Here is a 19,830-nt window from a genome sequence, read left to right as displayed (position 1 = left end):
GTATTAACAAAGTTGTTGTGGTATATTGTACAGGCTTGGGCACAGGTTCTGTGGCATCAAGTATTTTGAAGCAATACTCATCATCTCATCTATAAATATTTCAATTGGAATCTCTAAAAGACGAGGACTTTAAATTAACCACAATACCATTATCACACTAAAAAATTAATTCTTAAATACAGTCAAGTGTCGCCAGTGTTCAAATGCCCAGTTTCCTCAAAAGGGTTTTTCTTTTATAATTTCCGTCCACATTAGTTTTGATAAGCTATTTATTTCTGGTGTTGGGTCCCTTTAATCTAAAATATGAAAAAGATTGATATAAAGTTGCCCACAAAATCTTTTATCTTTTTTAATGTCTGCAGGCTCCATAGCAATGGTTACTTTTTTGTTTCTGATATTATATGTGTCTATTTCCTAGTCTCACTAGAAGTTTGTCAATTTTATTAGCCTTTTCAAAAAAAAACTTCTGGCTTTGTTGATACTGTCTTGTATGTTTCTCTTTCACATAGTTCCTGCTCTCATAATTTCCCTGTTTTAAATTGCTGTACTTTTTCTAATTTCTTTAAAAATGATTGACTGTCATCCTTTGTTTTTCTAATATGTGCATATAAGGCTATACATTTCCTCTAAAACTGTGTGCCAAGTTTTTAAGATGTCATTTTTTAATATTGTTCAACTCAAAATAGTTTCAGATTTCCAATATGAGTTATTTGGTCCATGGGTTATTTAAAGTATCTTAAAATTTCCAAATACATGTGATTATTTAGTCATTGTTATCAATTTCTGGCTTAAATGCATTAAGGTGAAAGAATATGGCCTGTGTGATGACAATTCTTTAAAATTTTGCTGGACTAAAAAGTACCTTGAGAAAATTCAAAACAAGAGTATAAACTAACCAGACCATTTCCTTTTATTTTCTTTAAATCTCTGGAGCAATTTTTAAAAATTACATTAGCAAGTTTGAGAAAAGAAATGTGTTGCAAAATTTATATTAAAAGATATATAGGAAGAAGAGTACACATCTGAAAATTCACCTATTAAGAGTCATGCTGGAGAATGATAAAAGCATAATTGAATTTCTGGGCATGTTTTAAAAGGGTTCTTGAGCATCACAAACTTAAGTTGCAGATTGCTTGAGTAGCAATAGCATGAAGATGAGTCTCATGAAAGTAACTCCTGTGGCATAGAAGACCCCAAAGAATTTGAATGACATCTTGAAAGGCTCCAGTGAAATCCACTTAGGACAGTGAGAATGAATCCTCTTTTCATTATTCCAGAGTTCTCCATAAATTGGGATGAGAAACCAGTGAGACTGATAAACTATTTCAGTACCTCTTTAATAACACTCTGATTTTACACAATAGTATGATTAATTATTGTGGATGTAATATATGCAAGGGTTCTTTATTATCTCCACCATCATTAAGGCAAGGGCAGAAATAGGGATAAAGTTTCTCCGTGAAAGTGCTACTGAAGGTGTAAATGTGGGTCATGGTGTTAGCATTGTAGAAGGACACCTGCCCTCCTTCATAATCCAGGTATATGCCAACCTTGTTGAGATTGTTAGTCAATTTTAGACTGCAAGAAGGCAAATCCAGAGCCTTTAGATCAGTTTGATTCCTTAGTCTTAAAATCCAAAATCCTTGTTCAGGATTTAGGGGACAGCTGCCTTTCCGGATGATGGATTCTCTGACAACTCCAACTGTCCATTTTGTTTTCTTTGCTACTTCTACTTCCCAATACCACTTTCCAGATGAGAAGCCTTTTGAGCCCAGCACAGCCACGCTTGAGTCAAACCTCTGTGGATCATCAGGCATTTCCTGCTTAATGTCACCATGCCATACACTGGTTCTGTTTTTGGAGAGCACCAGATTTGGGTGAGCTGTTTTAGGGTCCAGAGTTAATAGAGATAGGCCTAGTAAGAAAATAAGAGAAAGCAGGGCATAGGAGAAAAGGGGTGAATACAAATTCCTATAGTAAAAGACAATATTTACATACACACCAGAACTTTATCTCCCCATGCACATGTATTCTTAGGCAGGCAGGTAATCGCTCACATACTGTTTTTGTTTAGTGTCCATGTATCTATTTCTAGACAATTTGATATTTGTGGTAAAAATCAGACTTTACTCTGAAGGAATTAATGTTCTAATAAAGAAAACAATACAAATAATATAAATCTGTATTAATAAATGTAAGAAAATACAAATGTCAAGGAGATAAATATTAGATAAATTTGTTTTGAGAAAGCTTTCTTAGGATAAGTATTTCAGCTGTTATATAACATCTGTGAGGTGTATTCAGGATGTTTTGGGTAGATAGAGGCAAAAAGGAGTGGGCTAAAAAGAACAGCAGCTAGTGTGGGAGAGAAAGTAAGGGCTTGCCTGTTAGAGGCCGGGAAGACTGAGCTAACTAGTACAGAGTTTAGAGGACAATGGTTTAATATTTGGTTTATTAAATAGATAATAGGACTTTTGAGATCAGGAGTGATTTCTGCCACTATTAATCAGAATGTGATCCAAAAACTGTATGATTACTAGTCTGGGACAAGGTAGTACAGAAATTAAGAGTAAGCTCGTAGAAATTTTCGTAGCAATCTGACAGAGTAATTTTATATCAGTTGAACCAAATTGAAAAACTGGGCCTGCATTTTATAATATATTTTTTTAATTCCACTTTTTCTAAGTAATTCTATGTATTCTACAAACATATCAGTCCATGACACATTGAGATTTTAAGATCTGGTCCTTCATCACAAGTAATTTGACAAGCATTGGTTTAGACAAATCAATGGGCAGCAGTATAAAAAAGAATTTCTAAATGAAGAGAAGTTGGAATCATACAAGTGAGAAGATGACACAAATTCTAAGTGTGAGATAATTGAACATTGGCACAAAATTTGATAAAGCAAACAAAAAGCTCCATATGTTCACAGCATGGACACTAATTCATATATGCATATGTTGTTGATAAATTTATCCTTGAGAGTGAGATCAGTTCAGTCCAACTCTCTGTTCTCAGAAAAACCTAGTCTTTTCTATCATCCCAAGGATTTCTCTTTCCAACAAGAGACATTGAGGAATCCTGAATTTTTCCATATAGGCTGAATCTTCTCTCCCTCACATATCTCCATTACCTTGGGCTGTTATTCTTTCCAATGTGAAGCCTAGGATTTCTTTGGAGGTATTATAAAGACTTCTTACCAACCTTCTTAGAACCCCAGTCTGCTCTCATCAGCAAGCCAGTGACACTTCCAGCTAGCTCAGCCTGCACTGACTTTGAAGTCAGCTTTGTATCCCCTCTTTTCTTTGCATGCCATATAACTATAAATACCACTGGCCTCAAACTACTGCAATAGCTTTTTAACTGTTCTGTTTCTACTCTTGCCCAAAACATGAATGGAATCATCCAATTCTCCTACTCAACACACTTTTATACTTCCCATCACACCCAAGATAAAATCCTTGCCAAGAAGACCTACATGATTTACTCACCTCTCTAACCTCATCATCTACCACACTTACCCTCATTTACTTTGATCTACCACCTTTGCCTTTTGGCTGTACCTTGAATATACCAAGATCATTCATACTCCAGGGCCTTTAACACTTTCCTTCCTTGTCCCAAAACACTCTTTCTACATACAGTTTACTCCTTTAATTATTTGGGCCTTTGTTCATGCAAGTTCAGTAAAATGTTTATGATAGAACCTAGGTAGGTATAGGGGTGTTCATTGTAGAATTCTTTAAACTTTCCTGCATGTTTGGAAATGTCCACAAAACAGTGTTAGGGAGGAGGGAGTTACTTGTTCATTGTCCATCTTCTGCACTAGAATGTAATTTCTGGAAAGGCAGAGACTTCATCTGTTCTGTTTCTTCATAAACCTTCAAACTTTGAAACTGTTCCTAGGTGTTCAAGTAACTATTTGTTAAATAAGTGAACTTCAATAAAAGTTGAAACCTTGACACAGCAGTGTCTCATATTCCTGTTATCTTTGGCCAATGCCCTGAAAGTACACCCCTCTGATGATTTACCCTCTGATCTATTCTTATCCTCATTATTTTATTCTTCATTTCCTATACCTTCACCCATCCTCCCACTGCTCCCACCTACCCTTACCACTCTGCCCTTTGAAAGTCTCTCCCTAATTAACTCTTCTGCATCCTCAGTTTACAGAATTCTTTCATCACCTCCTTACCTTAACAGAAACCTGGCTGGTTCTTTCCCAAAAAACACAGCCTCCAAAAGTTCATGAGACTATTCATCTTCTAAATAAACAAATGCCAGAGATCCAGTAGCCACCATTGCCATTTCCATACCCCTAATCTGCTCCTCATTCTCTTGTAAAAATCACTCTTCATTTGAGACTCTTGTTATTCCATTTCATATTATCCTCTATCTCTATCTGATGCTGTCATGTACATACTTGCTAGTTACACTCCCTGCATTCTGGGTGGAAATGGGAGAAAAAACAGAGTAACTCTACTAGAGAAACCTAAAAACACTACTGAAGCTAGGTGATTAAAACCAACATCAAAAGTCATAAAATATGTTGACTAGTATGTATGATCGATATGAGGTGATGAAAATGGAACTTTAATTCTGTAGTCTCCTCTCAATAACTCATAACCCCCAACTCAGCAGTAGAACATCAGAACATGAGACAAACTGCAATAAAGTGGCATCCTATAAAATATATGACCAGTACTCCTTAAAACTATCAAGGTCATCAAAAATAAGAAAAGTCTGAGAAATTGTCACAGCCAAGAAGAGCTTAAAAACTAAATGTAATGTGGCATCTTACATGGGACCCTGGAACAGAAGAATGACAATTATGTAAAACCTAAGGGAATCTAAAGAAACTATGGACTTTAGTTACAAATGATGTATTAATATTGGCTCATTAATTTTAAAAAAGTGTATCACATGCAATCCTGAGAAGGAAGAACAAAGCAGGGGGAATTATGCTCCCCAACTTCAAGCTCTACTACAAAGCCACAGTAATCAAGACAATTTGGTACTCGGACAAGAACAGATCTGTAGACCAGTGGAACAGACTAGAAAGCCCAGATATAAACCCAAGCATATATGGTCAATTAATATACGATAAAGGAGCCATGGATATACAATGGGGAAATGATAGCCTCTTCAACAGCTGGTGTTGGCAAAACTGGACAGCTACATGTAAGAGAATGAAACTGGATTATTGTCTAATCCATATACAAAAGTAAACTCAAAATGGATCAAAGACTTGAATGTAAGTCATGAAACCATAAAACTCTTAGAAGACAACACAGGCAAAAATCTCTTGGACATAAACATTAGCAATTTCTTCATGAACGTATCTCCCCGGGCAAAGGAAAGAAAAGCAAAAATGAACAAGTGGGACTATATCAAACTAAAAAGCTTCTGTACAGCAAAGGACACTTTCAGTAGGAAAAAAAGACATCCTACAGTATGGGAGAATATATTCATAAATGACATCCGATAAGGGGTTGATATCCAAATTATATAAAGATCTCGCACACCTCAACAAACAAAAAGCAAATAAGCCAATTAAAAAATGGGCAGAGGAGCTGAATAGACAGTTCTCTAAAGAAGAAATTCAGATGGCCAACAGACACATGAAAAGATGCTCCACATCGCTTGTCTTCAGAGAAATGCAAATTAAAACCACAATGAGATATCACCTCACACCAGTAAGGATGGCTACCATCCAAAAGACAAACAACAACAAATGTTGGTGAGATTGTGGAGAAAGGGGAACCCTCCTACACTGCTAGTGGGAATGTAAATTAGTTCAACCATTGTGGAAAGCAGTAGGGAGGTTCCTCAAAATGCTCAAAATAGAAATGCCATTTGACCCAGGAATTCCACTTCTAGGAATTTGCCCTAGGAATAAAGCAGCCCAGTTTGAAAAAGACAGATGCACTATGTTTATCTCTGCACTATTTACAATAGCCAAGAAATGGAAGCAACCTAAGTGTCCATCAGTAGATGAATGGATAAAGAAGATGTGGTACATATACACAATGGAATATTACGCAGCCATAAGAAAAAAACAGATCCTACCATTTGCAACAACATGGATGGAGCTAGAGGGTATTATGCTCAGTTAAATAAGCCAGGCGGAGAAAGACAAGTACCAAATGATTTCACTCATATGTGGAGTATAAGAACAAAAGAAAACTGAAGGACCAAAACAGCTGCAGAAGCCCAGAACCCAAGAATGGACCAATAGTTATCAAAGGGAAAGGGACTGGGGAGGACAGGTGGGAAGGGAGGGATAAGGGCGGGAAAAAAGAAAGGGGGCATTACAATTAGCATGTATAGTGTAGGGGGGGGGGAACGGGGAGGGCTGTGCAACACAGAGAAGACAAGTAGTGATTTTACAGCATCTTACTATGTTGATGGACAGTGACTGTGAACGGGGATGTGGGGGAGACTTGGTGAAGGGGGACCCTAGTAAACATAATGTCCTTCATGTAATTGTAGATTAATGATACCAAAATAAAAATTTTAAAAAAAATGGGCAGAGGACCTGAACAAACACTTCTCCAAAGAAGAAATTCAGATGGCCAACAGGCACATGAAAAGATGCTCCACATCACTAATCATCAGAGAAATGCAAATTAAGACCACAATGACATATCACCTCACACCAGTTAGGATGGCCAACATCCAAAAAACAAATGTTGGCAAGGATGTGGAGAAAGGGGATCCCTACACTGCTGGTGGGAATGTAAATTAGTTCAACCTTTGTGGAAAGCAGTATGGAGGTTCCTCAAAAATCTCAAAATAGAAATACCATTTGACCCAGGAATTCCACTCCTAGGAATTTACCGTAAGAATGCAGGAGCCCAGTTTGAAAAAGACATATGCACCCCTATGTTTATCGCAGCACTATTTACAACAGCCAAGAAATGTAAGCAACCTAAGTGTCCATCAGTAGATGAATGGATAAAGAAGATGTACATACACACAATGGAATATTATTCAGCCATAAGAAGAAAATAAAATACTACCATTTGCAACAGCATGGATGGAGCTAGAGGGTAGTATGCTCAGTGAAATAAGCCAGGTAGAGAAAGACAAGTACCAAATGATTTCACTCATCTGTGGAGTGTAAGAACAAAGAAAAAAGTGAAGGAACAAAACAGCAGCAGACTCACAGAACCCAAGAATCGACTAACAGCTACCAAAGGGAAAGGGACTGGGGAGGACGAGTGGGAAGGGAGGGATAAGGGGGAGAGGGGAGCATTATAATTAGCATGCATAATGTAGCGGTGGGGTCACAGGATAGGCAGTATAACATGGAGAAGACAAGTAATTATTCTAGAGCATCTTACTACACTGATGGACAGTGACTGTAATGGGGTATGTGGTGAGGACTTAATAGGCAGTGTCTAGTAACCATAATGTTGTTCAAGTAATTGTACATTAATGATACCAAAAAAAAGTATATCACACTAAATGTGAGATAATAATAGGAGAAACTGAGGATAAGGTATGAAAGTATATGAAAACTTTCTATACTATCTTCTCAATTTTTCTATAAATCTTGTGTTCTAAGGAATAAAGTCCATTAAAAAGAAAGAAAATTAGTAACCATGCAAAGCAGCAGGAAAATATGACCCACAGTCAGGAGAAAAATCAGGCAATAAAAACATACCAGAAATGACAATGATGGAATTAACAAAGACATTAAAGGAGCTATTATAAATATCTTCCATTTGCTTGAGAATGCAGAAGAAAACATGAAACATAGTGAGGAGGGAAATGGAAGATAGAAAAAGGCCCAAATGAAACTTTTAGAAATGAAATGTATCAGAAATGAATGATATCTTGAACAGGATTAACAGAAGCTCAGACAGTGCAGAAGAGAAGATGAGAGAGTTTGAATAGCAATACAAACTATTCAAAATGAAGCAAGAGACGAAAAAAAGGCTAAAAAGTACTGAGCACCAGTACCAAGTGAGACAATGGCTGTTGGTCTAACTATGTAAAATTAGAGTCCCAAAAGGAAAGAAGAGAAGTGGGATTGGTGAAAAATCCTTGAAGAAATAATAACTGACATTCTTCTAAACTTGATGAAAACTATAAACCCATAGACCCAAGGAGCTCAATGAACCATAAGCAGAATAAATATAAAGAAAATCACACCAACCCCCAGTACAATCAAATTGGTGGAAACAAGTGACAAAAAAGCATATCTTAAAAGTAGCCAAAGAACAAAGAAATAAAGATGAAAATGATAATAGACATCTCATCAAAACTGTCCAAGTCAGTAAACAATGAAGTGACATCTTTACAGTTCTGTAAAGGAAATCCAGCAAGCACAAATTCTATATCTATATATCTATATATCTATATCTAATATCTATACCTATATCTAAGATATTTTGAAAATATCTTTCAAAAACGTAATGTGAAGTAAAGGTTTTTTCAGACTAACAAAAGCTGAGATAATTCATCCCAAGCATATTTGTACTATAAAAAGTGTTGAAGGCAGCTCTTCAGGCAGAAGGAAAACTGAAAGCAGATGGCAATTTGTATCTACATAAAGAAATAGAGTGCCAGAAACTGTAAATATGTGAATGTAAGCGATATTTCTTCATTTTTAAAATCTTTCAAATATAATCGACTGTTTAAAGCAATAATAGTAATATTTGGAATTTATAATGTGAAGAAATAAAATGTGTAACAGCAATAGCTTAAAGAATGAGGAATATAGAATTATACCATTGTTAAGTTTTTTACATTACACCTAAAGGCTGTTATTTGAAGATACAATGGGATAAGTTAAAGATGTATATTGTAAAATCCTAGAGCAACAAAAAATGTAAGAAAAAAAGCAAAAATAAAATAAAGAAGTACAGATAATAAGCCAGTAGTGAAGATGAAAGGGAGAACTAAAAGGCACTCAATCAAAAGTAAGGTAGATATAGAGAAATAAAGGAGCAAAGGACAGATGGTAAGAATAAAAGCAAATACCGAGATGCTAGATTAAAACCCAGTCATACTGGTAATAACAATAGATGTTAATGGTCAAAACACCTCAATTAAAAGACAAAGATTGCCAGATTGGATAAAAATGCAAGACCTAACTACATGTTAGCTATGTAAAACACATTTAAAATATAAAAACACAAATTTAACTTAAAAATAAAATGAAGGAAAAAGATGCACTGTGTAAATATTAATCTAAGAAAGCCAGAGTGGCAATACTGATATTAGACAAAATAGAATTCAGAAAAAGGAACATTAGCATGGACATAGAAGAATGCTTTATAATTATAATGAGATTGATTCACCATGAGATCATAACAGTCCTAAATGTATATTCACCTAATAGCAGAGCTTCAAAATACATGAAGCAAAACTAATGAACTGAAAGGAGGAATCATACTACCTAATTTCAAGAATTACCATTAAACGACAATAATAAAGACTTGTGTTGTTGGTATAATAATAGATATATGGATGTAGGGAACAGAATTGAGGGTTGATAAATAGACTTAGAGTTGATTTTTGACAAAGGTGCCAAGTTATTTCAGAGATATAAAGAGTAGTCTTAATAATGTGGGAGTAACTGGATATTCATAAAGGGAAAAAATAGCCTTGTTTCTTACTTTATAACACAGATAAAAATTAATTTTAAACGGATAATAGACCTAAACTTAAGAGCTAAAATGATTTTTTTTAAACTTTTAGAAGAAAGATTAGGGAAAAAAAATCTGTGGTTTGGGTTTGGGAAAGATTTCTTAGGACACAAAGATAAGACAATAAAAAAAATTGGTAAGTTGGATTCCATCAAAATTAAAAATTTGTTCTTTGACAGATCCTGTTAAGAAAATGAACAGGCAAACCACAGACTGAGAGAAAATATTTGAAAAACATGTCTGATAAAGAATTTGTGTCCTTTAGAACTCAGCTTTTTAAAAAATCCAATAAAATGTGAGCCAAAGATTGAATGCACTTAATTAAAAAACCCATGAATGGTAAAAAAGCACATGAAAAGATTTCAAGATGAGTCATTAGAGAACTATGAATTAAAACCACAATGAGATACTACACTTGTAATAAATAGCTAAACTTTAAAAGATTGACAATATCAGGTTTTGGCAAGGATTTGGAGAAACTAGGATTCTGATCCATCGTAGGTGGGAATGTACAACGGTACCATCTATCACTTTATGAAAAAAATAAAGGTTTATTATAAAGTCAAGAAAACACCTAACAGACAACCCAGCAATTCCACTGCTAGATGTTTAACTCAAATAATTAAAAGACAAAGATTTGAATACAAATGTTCAGGCAAGTTTATTCACAATAGCCATAAACTAGAGATTACCCAAATGTCCATCAGTGGTGAATGAATAAATAAATTGTGATGTACCAAATAAAACATGATTATTGACACATGGGACAACAGGTGAATCTCAAAAAAGTATTATGCTAAGTGAAAAAAGCCAGACACAAAAGACTACATAATGTATGATTCCACTTCATCAGATTTTAGAAAAGATACAACTGAAATGAAATAAAGCAGATCAGTGAGTGTCAGGGGCCAGAGATAGAAGGGAGGGGTTGACTGCAAAGATATGCAGGAACTTTTTAGGATGATGGAATTTTTCTATATCTTGATTTTGGAGATGTTTACATAAGTCTATACATTGTCAAAACTCATCAAATTGTACACTTAAAATTGAACTTAATTCTATGTTAATTATACCTCAGTAAAGCTGATTTTTTTCAATGTCAATTACCTGGAAAAAAATTGTTAACAGGAAATGATTTGTGATTTTCATTAAATCAGTAACTATAAGCAATAATAATAATACTTCTATGAATAATATAAAAAAACTTATTTAGAACTTTATTTTATGTCCCTGAAATAGCCATTTGTGTTCTTTTCTCCTCCTGCTCAGTCCTTTGGTATCTGCAGGATTACAAAAACTTAGTGTCCTTATTAGGCACATATATTGAAATTACTAGTTTTCTTTTGAAGCACTGAACATCTCTGAACAATCTCCTAAGATGTTATACTCTATATATGAACATCAAACACAAGGAGACCTATGAAGACCCTATTACATACAAAGAATATGTATATTAGCCCCCTCCTCCAGGGCAGAGAAACCCCAGAGATTTATGTAACTGGTTTACCAAAACAGGATGAAGTATCAGTTGTCACTTTTGATTGAACAATCAAACAAAATCATAGGCTGAGAAGTAATTCTGACATCAGACTATTGACCAGTAACAAGTCTGGTCATGGTACCAGAATAAATTCAGTCATAACCTTCTTTTGGCTAAACTCTACATTTCCCTTTGTGCCAGGCTCTAAACTACTAATTAGGGCCACAGAAGTTCCCACATATGAAACATACATTAGGAGCCCTAGAAACCAATACCAACTAGTGACTGATACCTGGAGAGAGAGTGGACTGCATTTCCCTCCACATCATGTACTGAATGGGACCTTTGTACAGGCCTGGGCTCAGCTTTCTGGAGATAAGTTCTCTGGGTGTCAGCACCTTCATTCCTTGCTCCAAGCTGCAGAAATTATAAAGCATTTATTCTTAGGCATCCTCCAGGACTGAAGGAAGGGTATTAATACCATACAGAACCACTTACCTATCCAAGAAAGGTGTGATATCCTAGAAGGGGAAAGGAGAAATAGAAAAGTTAGATCCCTGTTTATCAACTCCAGAAATTTATTTGGTGATACTGGCCACCACCAGAATTTGATCAGAGTACTGGGATCCTGTGCAGATGTCCCTATCCCATTGACATCAACTCCTCTCATCCTCCATATGCTTTTGTTGATCTACATCTTTCATCTAACCCAGTATAAACTGGCCTTATTTTGCTCTGATTTTCTGGAGTTCCCTTTTACATGGAACAAGAAAGAAATTAAGGTTAAACTATTTCTACCTATGACTAAGTGGAATAGTAGGTATTCCAGCCTCACAGCCACTTTCCTTACTCTGGCTAATTAAGCCTCTGAGTGCTGTGGTAATGACCAATACAACTTTAGAAGTGAAGCTTCAGGTAGCAGATATAGGCAAACAGTTTTCAAACAGGTCAGTTTATGATTGCTGAGAGCCAAAGATACAATGTTCTAATTGTTGAGAAATAAAGTTTCAAAACTCTTTAGGGAGAAATACTAAAATATTAATACATACTGTTACTAATGGCATTTTATTATCTTCTTTTCCAGGAGAATAAAAATAAAGCTTTCTATCGAGTGTAAGGCAAAGGTAGACTCCTGCTTTTCTTCCAGAGAATCTTAAAAGCACTACAGCAGATTTTTTTTCTCCCTCTCCTGGTAGGGAAAAGCTGCTTCTACATCCTTTCCAACCCTCTTACCTCCACTAGTGTACCCATAGTCATGCTGATGTGGAGTCTCACCTTGAGAAAGTCGAAGGAGTTCTGCTGTTCCATCCATGTCTGGATGCTCGCCAACATCTCCTTGGCTAGAAGACACTGGTCCTGAAGCTGGTTCAGATTCAGCTCCATCTCCTCATTCAAGGCTTTCCCTTCCTCTTGGAGCTCATTTAAAATGTCCTTTTCTTTATTGTGCAGGAACTGATGCAGCTTTAGAAACTCCAAGGAGATGTGTTTCTGCAGATGTAGCTTGTTTTCCTGGAAACATCCATGATCATCACCATGGTAATTATTGAGATGAGCACTTGGCGATGGGGGCCCATACCACCAATATTCATACAACTTAGGAAGTACCATAACAGGAAAAATGCATAAAAATGGCTGCTGAGTATCAACATGCAGCCATATTAAAAGAAGCCCTTAGGGACACTTACTCTGTCTTTCTCAGCTAGTTTAGTAGTTCAAGATGAAATAGTCAGAAGTGATCTCTAGGTTCCTATTGCAGTACTGAGATGGTGAGCAATGTCATATTAAATAAGTCTGGGGTTAATCAAACAGTCCAGTCTAGGATGAATGAATACCCTTCTACCCAGAAATACAAACCAGTATCTATCAGGTGGTGCTGTTAGACTGACTCTAAGGAGGCCAAGCAAACAGACCTTATTTAGAAGTCAGAACTGTGGGGATGCCACCCCTGTGGCCGGGGCTATATAGAAGAAGCTGGAGCTGGGCAATGTCCAGCAGTGAAACTGGTAACTGCTACACTTGCAGCTCTTTTCTGAGGTAACCTCACCATCCTCATGGGGGGTACATCTTACATCCTCGTTGCTTAGTTCCTAATCTTCCTCATTTCTAGTAATTTCCACCTTATTGACCCTTATTGACCCTTCTTATAATCACACTAAGGATCTTAGTATCCCAAGCAACTACTGTAACCATCTCCAAAATTAACTTTTTATCCTCACTTCCTCAGGTGTCCCTATTGCAACAGTTATTAGGTCTCATTGAAACTTCCTATTCATTGGCCCCTCCTTTCTGTTTGTCACCTCCTAGCTTCATGTCCCCTCTTATCCAGCTTAGATCTTATAGTCCATCATTATAATTGCACTCTTAAAAGTCTTAACTCTCTCTTTCCTCTAGCTCACATTTTCAGTTTTCCTTTTACCTATTTCACCACTTGTGAACATGTCTTTTTTGTTGGCTCTGTCTCCTCTAACCAAGCTGTAAATATTAGAGTACTTGCTATTCTGTCCTGGGCTCTTTCCTCTTCCCATTCTACACTGTCTTTCTAGATAATATCCTCTCCTCCCACAGCTCGAAAAACCATCTATATGCTGACTACTTATTTCCAGGCTAGACAAATTTCTGAGCTCCAGATCCCTATATCCAACTATCTATTTGGCATCTCTACTCACCCCTCACGTATAATCAGTCATGACATTCAGGTTATTTTTATATCCAAAACATATGCTGAAGCTGTTTATTTTTTTCCCATTTTCACTCCCTCTGTAGTCTAACCCACCATCATTCTCTGGGATCACTCAGTATCCTTCTAGCCATTATCCTCATCATTCTCTCTTTCCAGTTCATTCTCCACACAGCCACCAGACTGATATTTTATATTTTCAAAATGAGATGAAACCATGTCCTGTTTAAACCCTTTAAAAGCTTTTCCTTACTCACAGGATAAAGTTCAAAATTCCTAACATTATCTACAAGAGTCTACAAGATTGGGCCCGTATCTGCCTCTTCAGTCTCATCTTGCTTGCCTATCTCATCTTGTCTATCATGATCCAGCTTTATTGGCCTTCTCTTGGTCTAACAATCAACTAACTTCCTGTCTTAGGATATTTCTATATCTTCTTTCCTCTTCATAGAACATTCTTCTCCAGGCCACTTCCTTCATATTACCCTCATCCAGTTCACTTGGCTAAGTTACTTAGCCTTCAATTCTCAATTTTTAATAGGTGACTTTTTCAGAGAACACTCTTCGCTCTGTCCAGATTAGGTTCCCAATTTATATGCTCTCATAGAACCCTATGTTTTCATTCATAGCAATTATCACAGTGATTTTATAATTAGTTTTTGAATGAATGAATGTTGACTGTAATAGCTAAACTAGGAATTCTTACAACAGGAACAAGATTCTCTAGAGACATCATTATTTCCATCTATCTTGCTTCTTTCCCTCATTATACACATTTCCTGCTCCAGATGCCAAATGCCAGAGAAGACTCTCTTCCATGGAATAATTAATGAAGAAATAGAACTCACAATTTAGCACCCCCAACCTAGGGACTGATTTGCCAAGTCACTAATCCCTAATGTTGTTCTAAAACTACAGTGAAGTTGAAAATATGGGCTATAGTTTTATTTAGTTTAGGGGAAGCTAGGAAAGATAAAATCAGATGGGAAAACCCAGCACTCTGAGAGACCTTGGTTCAGAAGTAGCCTGGTTGTAAATCCATGGAGGAATAAAAAGTATTTCTTTGGACTTAACAATCTTTAGTGGGATTTTCTGATAGAGTCCTTATTTTACCATAGATATAGGGAAAGACTAGATAGATCATAATTCCAGAACAATCACCTAGTGATTGAACCATCAAAAGGATCCTCTTATAAGGGAAAGTCAGTCTGTTCTCTCTGTTGATTAACTATTGGGAACCTACTCCACTGCTATATTCCTTTCATTTCCACCCTATAGTGTCCATATTTTAATTCTGTAGCCCAGGTGCCATTTAATGTATTGAAAATATATGTATATAGGTATCTTTCTACCCGCATAGCTGAAGTCACAAGGAGGGTGTATTCCAGTTCCATCTCATAATCGCTCTACCCTGTTCCTCACCTTGTAAGCAGCAATAGCATCTTTCTGCATGATCTTCAGGGACTGGAGCTCCTTCAGGGTTGCTTCCAGTTCACCCTGATGGATGGTAAGCTCCTCCTGGGAATACCACATGGAATTAACCCACACTGACTTGGGAGATGAAGGGCCCTAAGGGACATTGCCCCCGCAAAGCCCCAGTGTGTCAGAAAAAAAGAAGGCTCTTACTGTAAAAATCTTTCTTTTCCTTGTATCATAGTTCCTGTCTCTTCCAGAAGTGGTGAAGAAAATTACAAGCCACAGAAAAACCTAGTTTTACCCTCTTATTAGCTAACTACTAGGGTTTGAAGAAGGTAAAAGAATTTTATACATTTTCTATTCTAGTTACACTGTTCTCTCTATACTTTGACTTACATTGTTTTCACTTGGAACACTCATTTCTTCCTTCTGCCCATCCAAATGCAAATGATTTCCCAGTTCAAGCTTTCATTTAGTCATATATCCCTTATTTCAGTTTTCTATAATCTCTGAAATTCTGAATATTTTTGAATTACAAATGCAACAAAATTTAGCTCTCAACAGTAAACTATGTTATTTTGATTCCTTTGTTTTATTTATTTTAAACCTGACTAAATTTCAAGACTTCTTTATAAGAGCTATATCTTATATATCCATATTCTATACATTGTCTAGTAGAGTGCTGTAATGGCAGGTTTAAGTAAATATTTGATTGATTGAGGGAGTGGATCAGAACTCCTCCACTGCTGCTTTGCTATAATCAGCAACTCTAGAGAAAGAACACTGCAAGATATGCTGTATTTTCTGATCTCTCTAATAATCCTAATAAAGAGGTGGGATTGGAAGAGAGAAGAACTACAGGAGGTTTTTCCCAGCTTTCCTAAAGGATTGCTCAAGGCCTAGGGCTCACCCACCATGAAGAAATGGACAGCATCAGAGATCTGCAGAAACTCTTTAGATTGTCCTACAGACAACCGAGTATCTTTGCATTGAAAGCAGATCAGTTTCCCATCTGGCTTACTGAACAGTTTCAGATTCTCTCCATGCTCTGGGCACAGTGGATAACCCTTGAGTAGGGGTAGCTTCTTAATCTTCTCTATCAGCTTTTCCAGTACACGGTTGAATGTACAGTTGCTATATGGACATAACATCTTACACTCAGGACAGAATGTTTCCTTTGTATGTTGCTTCCCAAAGTTTTGGATACAGGCCTGGCAGAAGTTGTGGCCACAGCTTAGCATCAATGGATCACAGAACCAATCATTACACAGTGGGCAGTGTAGCTCCATAGTAATATCTTGTATCTGCACTTTAGAGGGTGTCTCGGTGACTAAATCATGCACTTCAGTGTAGTTGCCTGGGTCGATGTTGCAGGAAGGGTTGGAAGATACCTTGGAAAAGAACAGCTGAAATGAGTTTCTCTTTCTTGATGCCCATTTCAGCACTCCAGAATAGTGGGCTCCATTCCTAAAGGAGCTGAGAATTGGTAGAGCCAGAGTAAAAGCACCATGATCTCTTCTTGGAAAGTGATCTGACAAATTCAGTGTTTTCCAAAGTCATAGTTTATTACTACACCCAACACTGTTTAAACTTTAATAGAGAAAAGAAAAAGCACTCAACCAAAGAAATGAATTTTGTTGCAATCCCTCCTTCTACCCACTTTCCCCATGAATCAGTTGAAAGTTTTACTTTCAACTTCTGTTCTACTAGTTATTACCTTTTTGTTTTGTTTTGTTTTCTACAAGTCATATACAAATAATTTGGAAGTCAATCAGATTCCTCAATGGCATAATATCACCAACCATAATATCAGATAGCCATCCCCCCACTTCAAAAAAACACATTACAGAAATAACATACAGAAAAATGAGGAATCATAAGTGTATAGCTCAGTGATTTTTTTCACAAAATGATCACATCCGTGAGATCATAATTCTGATAACAAAACAGAATACCAACCAGCATCCCAGAAGCCCCCCATATGCCTGCTTCAAGTTACTATCCATTATCAAGATTGACCCCCTATCCTGACTTCCAACACTATACATTTGTTTTGCCTGTTTTTTAATTTCATATAAATGCAACCATGTAATATATACTCTTTTGCTGGGGGCTTCTTTTGTCTACATTTAAATTTATCCGTATTATTCTATGAATTGTAATCCATTCGTGTTCATCTCTGCATAGTATTCCATTGTGTGAGTATACCAAATTCATTTCTCCATTCTACTCTTGATCAGTTGGAACTATTATAGTGTTGCTAAGAACATTCTTGCTTGTGTTCTTTGGTATGTGTGTATATATTTATCTTTAGTATATACTTGGGAGTAGCTCATAGGATTTTCATATATTCAGTTTAGTAGATATTGCGAGACTGCTTTCCAAGTGACTGTATCAATTTACACTGTACCACCCATATTCTTGGTACATTTAGTGTAGGTATGTTCATTTTAGCCTATTCTGGTAGGCATGCAGTAGTATTGCATTATGGCTTTATTCTGCATTTGCCTGATGACTATGGATATTGGGCCCATTTTCATGTGACAATTGTCTATTTGCATTTCCCCTCTGTGAAATGACTATTTAAGGCCCCTATTTTATTGTTGAGTTGTCTGCCTTTTAATTTATTCACAAAAGTTCTTCCCATACTCTAGATACGAGTTCTTTATCAAATACACATATTATAAATGCATATTTCAAATGTAGATTGCCTTTTCACTTTTTTAGTTTATTTTTATTTTTTGTTGAAGTGTAGTTAACATACAATATTATGTTAATTTCAAGTGTACAACCTAGTGATTCAACATTTATATACATTATGAAGTGATCACCATGATAAATCTAGCTTCCATCTGTCACCATGCAAAATTGCTACATATTGTTACCTTTATTTCCTATGCAACTTGTGTATTAATTTATTTTATAACTGAGAGTTTGTACCTCTTAATCCCTTTCCCCTACTTTTGCCTATCTCCTACCGCCTCCCATTTAGCAACCACCAGATTGTTCTCTGTATCTATGAGTCTGTTTCTGTTATGTTTTGTTTGTTTTGTTTTTTAGATTCTACATGTAAGTGAAATCATTTGGTATTTGCCTTTCTCTAACTTATTTTACTTCGCATATTACCATCTAGGTCCATCCATGTTGTCACAGACAGCAAGATTTCATTATTTTTATAGCTAAATAATATTTCATTGTGTGTGTGTATACCACACCCTTTTTTATCTATTCCTTATTGATGGATATTTAGGTTGCTTCCATATGCTGAAATAAACATAAGGATGCATATCTTTTTGAATTAGTGTTTTCATTTTCTTTGGATAAATAACCAGAAGTGGAATTCCTGTATCATGTGGTAGTTCTAATTTTAATTTTTTGAGGAGCCTCTATGCTGTTTTCCATAGTGGCCACACTGTTTTGCATTCCCACCAACAGTGCTCAAGGGTTCCCTTTCTCCACATCCTCACTAACACTTGTTATTTTTTGTCTTTTTGATACAAGCCATTCACTGGGGTAAGGTGATATCTCACTGTGGTTTTGATTTGCATCTCCCTGATGATTAGTAATGTTGAGCCTCTTTTCATGTGTATGTCTTCTCTGGAAAAATGTCTATTCAGGTCCTCTGTCCATTTTTTTATTGGATTGTTTGTTTTTTTGATATTGAGTTGTACGGGTTATTTATGTATTTTGGATATTAACCTCTTATCAGTTAAATCATTTGTAGATATCTTCTCCCACTCAGCAAGTTGCCTTTTCATTTTGTTGATGGTTTCCTTCACTGTGAAAAACCTTTTTAGTTCGTGGTTTTTTTCTTTTGTTGCCCATAACTGAAGAAAGAGAGCCAAAAAAATATTGCTCATACTAATGTCCAAGAGCTTTCTGCCCATGTTTCCTTCTAGGAGTTTTTTGATTTCCAGTCTTACATTTAAGTCTTTAATCAATTTTTAGTTTATTTTTGTATATGTTGTAAGAAAGTGGTCCAGTGTCATTCTTTTGCATGTAGTGTCCAGTTTTCCCATTACCCATTATTGAAGAGACTATCTTTTCCCTGTTATATGTTCTTGTCTCCTTTGTCAAAGATTAGTAGACCATATATGTGTGGGTTTATTTCTGAACTCTGTTCTGTTCCATTGATCTATGCGTGTGTTTTGTGCCACTACCATACTGGTTTGATTACTATAGCTTTAAAGTAAATCAGGAAATTCATTGTTCTTCTTTCTCAAGATTTGCTTTGGCTATTGGGGGTATTTTGTGTTTCATACAAATTTTAGGATTCTTTGTTCTAGTTCTGTAAAAAATTCCATTGGTATTTTGATAGAGATTGCATTGAATCTGTAGATTGTTTTGGGTAGTATGGACATTTTAACAATATTAATTCTTCCAATCCATGAGCATGTTGTATCTTTCCATTTATTTGTGTCATCTTCATTTACTTTCATCAGTGTCTTACCATTTTCAGAGTACAGGTCTTTCACCACCTTGGTTAAATTTTTCTTAGGTGTTTTTTTCTTTTTGAAGCAATTGTGAATAAGACTGTATTCTTAATTTCTCTTTCTGTTAATTCATTATTTTATTATAGAAACACAACATATTTC

The 19,830-nt window shown here is 36.0% G+C and overlaps 1 protein-coding gene across 2 annotated transcripts; it reads right to left on the bottom strand.

Annotated features, from left to right (window-relative positions):
- Positions 1–1,318: 1,318 nt before the first annotated feature.
- Positions 1,319–15,332, bottom strand: TRIM69 (tripartite motif containing 69). 2 transcript variants are annotated; one of them, XM_073212266.1, is made up of 5 exons: positions 15,242–15,332; positions 12,418–12,651; positions 11,641–11,663; positions 11,435–11,559; positions 1,319–1,915 (listed from the first exon to the last, which is right to left on the bottom strand). In XM_073212266.1, exons 1-5 carry the CDS (start codon positions 15,269–15,271, stop codon positions 1,374–1,376), a joined length of 954 nt encoding a protein of 317 aa, XP_073068367.1. In that variant the 5' UTR covers positions 15,272–15,332; the 3' UTR covers positions 1,319–1,373. The 2 variants fall into 2 exon arrangements, with proteins under 2 accessions (XP_073068367.1, XP_017524394.2); XM_017668905.3 differs by lacking the exon at positions 15,242–15,332 and having other exon boundaries at positions 12,418–12,923.
- Between the last annotated feature and the right edge of the window lie 4,498 nt (positions 15,333–19,830).

This window comes from Manis javanica, chromosome 8, assembly GCF_040802235.1.
Source record: "Manis javanica isolate MJ-LG chromosome 8, MJ_LKY, whole genome shotgun sequence".
NCBI classification, from domain to species: domain Eukaryota; kingdom Metazoa; phylum Chordata; class Mammalia; order Pholidota; family Manidae; genus Manis; species Manis javanica.
This window is presented reverse-complemented; position numbering and strand designations above follow the sequence as displayed.